Source organism: Cynara cardunculus (assembly GCF_001531365.2).
Source record: "Cynara cardunculus var. scolymus isolate 2C chromosome LG 8, CcrdV1, whole genome shotgun sequence".
Taxonomy (NCBI): domain Eukaryota; kingdom Viridiplantae; phylum Streptophyta; class Magnoliopsida; order Asterales; family Asteraceae; genus Cynara; species Cynara cardunculus.
The window spans coordinates 6,817,169-6,825,295 of record NC_037535.1 but is presented as its reverse complement, the minus strand read 5'-3'; the positions used below and the strand labels follow the sequence as shown (position 1 = coordinate 6,825,295).

General features: G+C 32.1%; 1 protein-coding gene across 1 annotated transcript; it reads left to right on the top strand.

Moving 5' to 3' along the window:
- Positions 1 to 1,670: 1,670 nt before the first annotated feature.
- Positions 1,671 to 2,449, top strand: LOC112516105 (auxin-responsive protein IAA33). Its single transcript, XM_025123106.1, has 2 exons — positions 1,671 to 2,089; positions 2,371 to 2,449. Exons 1-2 carry the CDS (start codon positions 1,671 to 1,673, stop codon positions 2,447 to 2,449), a joined length of 498 nt encoding a protein of 165 aa, XP_024978874.1.
- Positions 2,450 to 8,127: the final 5,678 nt, after the last annotated feature.

The window sequence follows — 8,127 nt, the reverse complement described above, 5'->3', positions numbered from 1 at the left end:
ATACGGTCCATTAAAACAAATACGATCCATTAAGGCCCAATACGGTCCGTTAAAGCCCATTACAGTCCGTTAAAGCAAATACGGTCTGTTAAAGCCCAATACGATTCATTAATGTCCAATACGATCCATTAAGGTTCAATACGGTTCGTTAAAGCCCAATACGATTCATTAATTAATGTCTAATACGGTTAAAAGATTTAATTTTTAATTTTTTAAAATGATATTTTCCTTATTTTTTTAAATCTTTTTATTATTTTTTCACCGGAAATCCGCCGGAAATATTAAAAGATTTAATTTTTAATTTTATTTTTCCGACGGATTTCCGGCAGATTTATTTTTTAAATAAATTATTATTTTTTCGCCGAAAATTCTTAAAAGATTAATCTTTAAAAATATTAAAAATGAAATTCCTAAAAACATTTTCGGCGGACTTCTGACGGAATTATTGTTTTGAATTTTTTTAATTTGCCGCCGGAAATCCGTCGGAAAAAGTTTACCTTTAAAAAAAAAATAAAAAATAATTTTCTAAAAATATTTCCGGCGGAATATTAAAAAGAAAAAAAAAAATTTCCGCCGGAAATCCGCCGGAAATGTTTTTAGAAAATTCTTTTTTTTTTTTTTTTTTAAAAAGATCAATTAATTTTAAAAGGTTAATTAAGAATTCCGCCAGAAATCCGCCGGAAGTACAATTAGTTTAATATTTTCGCCGGGTTTCTGGCGGTTTTCCGGTGGAAGTCAATAAAAGTTGACTTTTTTGAAGACCGCCAGAAATCCGCCGGAAATTTACCGGCGGAAAAGTTCCGCCGGAAATTGCGCCGGAAATGCCCAGTTTTCTAGTAGTGATTTAAAGTAAAATGTCCAATAAACATGAATATCATTAAAAAAAATTGGGTTTATAGGATACTTATAAAATGTGTGAAATGACAACACTATTTAAAAAAACTTCCTAAGAGTCTTGTTAAAACGTTTAAAAATATCCCATAAATCAATTATAACACTTTTAAATAAGATATTTTATAGTTTAACAATAAAAACTTAAGCGCTATGATAAGACATTAAAATATTTTAAATGTATTATAAATCCAGTTTTATTGTAGTATATGGACCAAAATGACTGTATTAACCACAAATGTGGTGTCTGATTGGTTTGAGCTTGACTTCAAAGGTCAAAAATACCTGGACGTCCCAGGTTCAAATCTAAGGAGGAATAAAAATCCCCTTGTGAACACGGAGGTTCAAATACGATGACTCCGGACTATCTGCAAAACAGGTGGTCGTCCTAGAATTAGTCGGCTCACATAAGGTACATAGGGGATTGAATATCTATGTTAATAAAAAAAAAATATCGTACTAAAACATAGTACTATTACAGATAAAATAAACAATTTATTCAGATAAATATTAGCAAAAAAATGTTACACGTATTTTAAAACGGGTCGTAATTATAGTTTGGGAACAAAGAGGATGCATTGGTTCAAGTGATGGATATAAACATGTACGTAGCTTATACTCATCTCATCTCTTTCACACACAAACACACACTGTTTCTGTATTTACCAGCTTCTCATCAAACCAACTTAACTATTCTTCTTCTTCTTCATATATATATATATACATATATATATAGAGAGAGAGAAAGAGGGGAGAGAGAGAGATCTAAAGAGAGAAGCATGAACAGTGGTGATCAAAATGGGTCCTTAAGCATGATGAAGAGACGGTGGTTGCAGGAGCACCAGAGAAGACTCATGTCCCAACCCTACGTCAACATGTTTCTTTCTTCTCCTCCTCCTCCTCCTGCGCCACCAATTCATAAGTTTCTAAAAGAGGAAGATGATTTGATAGCCGGAGTGATTCCGGCAGTGACGGTTGTGGTGGAGGGACGTTCAATCTGCCACCGGATCAACCTTCACAATCACGACGGCTATAACAGCTTAGCCAAGGCTCTCCGCTACATGCTGGTTGATGACAGTTGCAACGACAATGATGATGAAAAAGGAGTAATTGATCTTTCAAATGCAGTACCAGGACACATTATTGCTTATCAAGACTTGGAAAACGATCTTCTCCTAGCTGGTGATCTTAACTGGAAGTAAGTTTTATTTATTTATTTATTTATAATCTATCCGTATATATGTTCATTTCGAATAAACTTGTATTCAGCAATACTGGTCCCATTTTTCATGGAAAAGAACATTGATTCAACCTCAAAGAGGCATATGATGTTATGAGTTCTTGATTGGAAAATGGAATCAATGAATACCAAATTAACAATGGAAAGTAGATTAAAAGAAATAAAATTAAGGTTGTCATGTATATATATATATATATATATATATATATACTATTATATATGAATGAATGTATATGTAGGGACTTCATAAGGGTGGCAAGGAGAATTCGGATAATCCCGGTGAAGGGGAACTCAAGTAAAGGAAAAAGATTCAAGTAGCACCATCCATTCCAATTCCAGTTCCAATTCCATGCATCATGTATTGGTTATAACATTGAATTAGAAAGGAATGCATGCAGGTTTAATTTATCAGTTCTTCTTTATGTAACAAGAACTACAGTAGTATTTGTAGCACATCTAACTATTTGTATTAATTACAATTCATCTTTTCTTCTTGTTTTCTGTATCATTTTCCTTCCTCGTGAATGACATATTGTTTGAAGTTAGATGCATGCTCATATGTGGAAACAAACAAGGTCCATACATATATAGATAGATAGATGTTATATCCTTTGAAGTGATTATGGTTCACTGTACGTAGATGTTGAACATACCTATATATATATACATATACATATATAGATCTGACTATATAATTTGGATCGGTTGAACATATAGGAACTTTGCCCTTCCAAGATTGGCATCAAAAGAGTGAAAAAGAATACTTCTTCCATCTCCCTACTCAAAATAATTGTTTACTTTCTAATTCTACCATTAATTCTTAGATGAAAAAATTCGATCACTTTATTACTAATGGTATAATTATAATTTAATTGAGTTAAAGCATCATATGGATATTTATTTAAAGTCAGGAGGAGTAACAAGTGAGGGTAATCTTTTTTGAAGAAGTTAGATCTAACATCTAAATCTGGTAAACATATATGCTCCTGATCGAGAAGCTACCATTGCTGTTCACCACTAGGGTTTGTGGTTTGGTCCATAGAAAGACATCTTTCTAAAGGTCATGTGTGATTTTGCTTACTTATGAATGAAATAAAGTGATGAGTGGTTTCAAAATTGATCAAGATTTTGATCCAAAAACACCCTTTCAATCGAATATTAGACAAGTCTTCCACAATATTATGTCGAGACTCTTATATATATGGCACCAAATCCTTGATTCAAACGAAGATCAATAACGAGAGACCCTTTTAAGCTAAATTAACAACGTCATGTTGTTGGGTGTGTGTTGGTTTATAATTTGATTCAAGCTATGACAACATCTACTATATTACTTCATCTTTTGTCCTACATTCTTTGATATTATATTTTAATTTATTACATATATATGTCTTCTGTTAGACATAAATGGATGGTAAAATTGGGACTCCTCTTCATCCAATCAGCTCCCTCATCTTTTAGAGGGAATCAATTGGGATGTTAATGATTCATCAATTGGGTACTTTATAGATTTAAATAACATTCTATTTTTAACAAATTCTACTTAAACAGATATCCTTAGATGAGATTCATTCAAGTGCTTTAACCAAGGGTTATTAAACATAGTGATACTTTTGTAATTAACATCTACCTGATCTCACTTCTAATCTCACATATCCAAAGGCAAAATTGTAATTGACATTTCAAATATACGCTCCTCCAAAACCCACAACCGATCACAGTCATGGTTTCGCACTGATCCTTCACTCCTCGAACTCTTCTTCCACCGCCGTATGCTCGGATACCCTTGTCTCATCTCCAATCGCTCAAGCGCCAATGCCATCTACCTATCTTACTATGCCACTCTTGACTCCCTCTCCTCTACCTCTTTGCCTCCGATTACAACTCCTCTTCCCAACACCGCCTCCACCTCTACTAAATTCCTCCGCTACCAAGACTCGCCGGAGATAGGTTTACGTGCCGACGACTATATGAAGTGTGTGAAATGGAGTTTGTTGCCAGATGTTCCGGAAGAGATGATGGAGAAGATACTAATCTCAAACAGAGGGCACGACCTCTCCCCAAGGCGATGTTAATATCTACTGCTCCCTTCATTGATCTGAGTTTCTATATTGTGAACGGCGTCAGATTAAAGCTCTGGTGCTCCCTTCGTCGATCTCCTCCCAATCCATTGAGAACGTCGTTAGATTGAGATCGAAATGGTTGTCTTTTTCTATTGATTCAGATTTTTTTCTTGATTTATTTCTTCATTGAGGCTTCTTTTGAGAATTAAGTTTCTTTTTGTAGATGTATTTCAACCACCACCATCGATGCTTGGTTACTGTTTTAAAGAACTTCTTTAATTGATTCATCATAGCTGCTAATTTTGTGAGATTAAAAATTATGGTACGTTCGGGTTTCATTTGAGTATCAAATCTTAGATTTGGAGTTTTTGTTTTTCAAAGTTATGTTTGATTTCATTGGTAGAAATAACATATATATATATATATATATATATATATATATCAACATTATGTTTGAATTTCTTGGGGTGAAATAACATATATTCATAAACAGGCCCGTTCCTGATATTTTATAGGTCATGGACGAAAGTAAAAAATAGTGCCCACTACAAGAAACAAGATTTATAAGAACGACTTTTGTCGTCGCTAAAAGTCCATTTTCATCAGAAAGAGTATATAACAACATGTCGTTGCCATAACTTGTGGCAGAAACATGTCATTGCTAAAAGGCGCATCATCAAAACTCACTTTTCTTGTAGTGACCCTCAATAAGTACAAAAAAATTCAATAAATGTTCTTCATTGGTATAAAATTGAGTACAAAAAATGTTAATAATTTACTAAGAAAAGAAATCTTATTTATCTTTATTATAGATATATTACTGAGAAAAGAAATATTATTTATCTTTATTATAGATATATAAGTGTATTTAAATTTACGTACTTCTTGTTAAGTAATTTGAAACCAAGAATATATAAACTGTGGTTGATAAATTTTTGTAAAAAGTAAGAATTTTTTTTAGTTCATAACAAGAAATATGTGTTATTTTGATACAAAAAAAAAAAATTCATGTGAATGAAGTAATCGTGAGGGTCAATGGGAGATCAATAATAAAGAAGATTATCAAGGTTTTCTAGACAAATAGACAAATGAGGATCAATAAGAATATGAAAGAAAAGATAATCATTTGAGATCCAATAAGAATAAATAATGAATTAAACATATAATATGCAAACTCAATAAATGATTGTTTGAGCACTTGAATAAAATCTTGTGGTGTGGCGGAATCTCAATGAAAGATATATAAGTCAAACAATTGATGAAAATATTTAAATTCTATTTTTCTATTTGTTTTTGCTCAAGTAAAATAAGATGTTAAGATTAAAAGTTTATGGAACATGACATATATAAGAAACATTACTAAATACATCTAGTAGAAAAAATTTATTGATTAATCACAAAACCATGAAACACGTCATAAATTATAAGAACAATAAATTGATTGTCGAACAATAGATTGATTGTCAAACAATASTAAAATAGTTTATGTAGAAKCAAAAATAGATAACAATAGTCAATAAAAACAATTAGAACAACATAWCCAAATAACAATAGTCAATAGAAGCAGAAATTGATAAAAATATCCAACAAAAATATATAGCAATAGCAAGCACATGATCTTAACGTTAAATTATTGAAGCACGAAAACAGTCAAACATATAGAGATAACAAAATAGCCAATATCATTGTACTTTGTTGGAGATAAAAAAAATTAGAGAGACAATAAACAATAGCATATAATGAATGATCAATTTTTTTATTTTATTCTCTAATGTAATTAGTTGATATACTTTTGGGCCCTTATCATCTACTAAATTCTTTTTGCCTCTTGTTATATGCTACAATGTTTGGGGTTTCTCTATTTTATTAAATTTTTTTAGACTACTACTGTATTTTAAGAGAAAAATTTGGGCCCCTGAGATTTTTGGGCCATGGGCATGCGCCCATGCTGCCCTCCCCCAGGGACGGCCTTGTTCATAAAAATTGTGTTTTATTTCATGAGGTGAAATAGAATGGTTAGTGTGGGTCTCATCACATGAATCTGTGTGTTTTCATTCGGCAAATCTATGTGTTTCTATAACACTCCATCCTACTAAACTTAAGATGAGGCATGTCACAACCGAACACGGATCAAAAGTCTATCATTTACAGTACGGAGCTCTAATAGAACTCTAAAAAAATAACATTACAACCATTAGAATTCATAATACTAACATATTTACATAACATAGCAAAACCATTATATTCAACCTCTAGTCTTTTAGCATCCTAAGCCATCTCGACCCTTCATCCTGCTCATAAGTTAGATCGTGAACCTGTCCATGTAAAACAAAATAAATCTCGACTGAGCAAAAATTTCCAGTGAACAAATAATAGTACAAGAAATATCATATATGGAATAAATAACTGAGAGGAAACATTACGATAAAAGTGAAATCAATTTAAGTGTAAATCTCTAAAAATTGAACATTATATAATAGAAAATATTCAAGGTAAGAAGGCCATCTTTATTATTACGATACGATGTTCCCGATGGATGATCAGTCAAATCAGGCGTCGTAATGGAATGGAAGTGTCCGGCACTACCCCATTACATTCCTCTGTTACCAGACATCTGGTATTCGGCTCTATCCAGTTACCAATATAACTAGTATTCGGTTCTAACCTGTAACCAATATAACTGGTATTCGACTCTGCCTTGTAACCAATGTAACTGGTATTCGGCTCTACTCAATATTCGGTTCATAAGATGCATCCAACATTCTCTATTTGGCTTGGCAGTAGTCTTTGCGAGAATGCCATAACTATTTTAGCCATCATGGGGCGTCACAACACCCATGCCTTGAGTATTGAGCCTATTCAAAGTTAATTTATAAACTCAAACTCAAATAACCAAATCAATAACCAAACATTTGATAAGAAGTCTAATAAAACCATTGGGGTTCCAATTTATATAAAATCGACCATGAATCTTAAAACATTGGTAATGGTTTGGACATATCAAGTACATAAAAGAATCTCAAATTCCAATTTGATGATCTCCGCTTTTGTGGGTGGGTGTCATGATAGACTTCATAGAATGGATAATCACTACAATTGATTACCCACGTATCAAAAGAAAGCAGATATTCGTATCTTGGAAGTACTTTACAGATGATCAAACAAAATTTGAGGCTTTTGAATGGTTCCCTCCTTTCAGAATTACCTACACTTATCAGAAAAAGGCTTTTAGACCATTTTGAATGACACTTTTCATCAACTTCAAGTTCTTACAAGCTATTACATTTTAATAGAACTTATGGACCTTCAGAAATGCTTAATAACACTAGGACACTTGGTAAACATATAACACAATACCTAGGACCATAAATAACATTTGTAAAATCCAATTTTCAAAATCCAAACTGAAGCTAACAACTTTTATACACCAAAAGTTTAAGCATTTTTCTTATACTTAGAGGCTGAAACAAACTTTATTATAAACATGAAAGTTGTATATATACCTTTTAGGATTTCATACCAATTAGATTCATATAAGTTGGAGCTCTGTTCTATTTTAAATAAAATTTATACAAACAAAGTACAATTGCATGTGGCTGCAAACAGGGTCTGGAAAATCAAAGATTTCAAGCCACTTAGATTTCAAATTAGGTTTCTAAGTAAACTAAAAGGTTGTAGATAACTCAAATAACTTTCTAACGATATAAATAACGCATGAATCGAACAAACGGTTCACTTTATACGAATTTTAAAACTTACAGAAATGAATCTGCTTCCTCTAACAGCACCAATCTTCAAGAAATTTCATCAATCTTCAACTGCTAACCTATGAATCATGAATCAACTTAGGGTTTAATCCATTTTACCTAAAGAAAAATAAATCAAAAAAATAAACTATAGACATACCTTATCTTGAGCTCTTGGTTCCAATTA

Bases quoted from the DNA above. Each gene is read 5' to 3' on its own strand.
- LOC112516105 (XM_025123106.1), top strand. From the start codon at position 1,671: ATGAACAGTGGTGATCAAAATGGGTCCTTAAGCATGATGAAGAGACGG. The intron at 2,090-2,370 runs GTAAGTTTTATT...ATGTATATGTAG, and splicing joins GCTGGTGATCTTAACTGGAA to GGACTTCATAAGGGTGGCAA.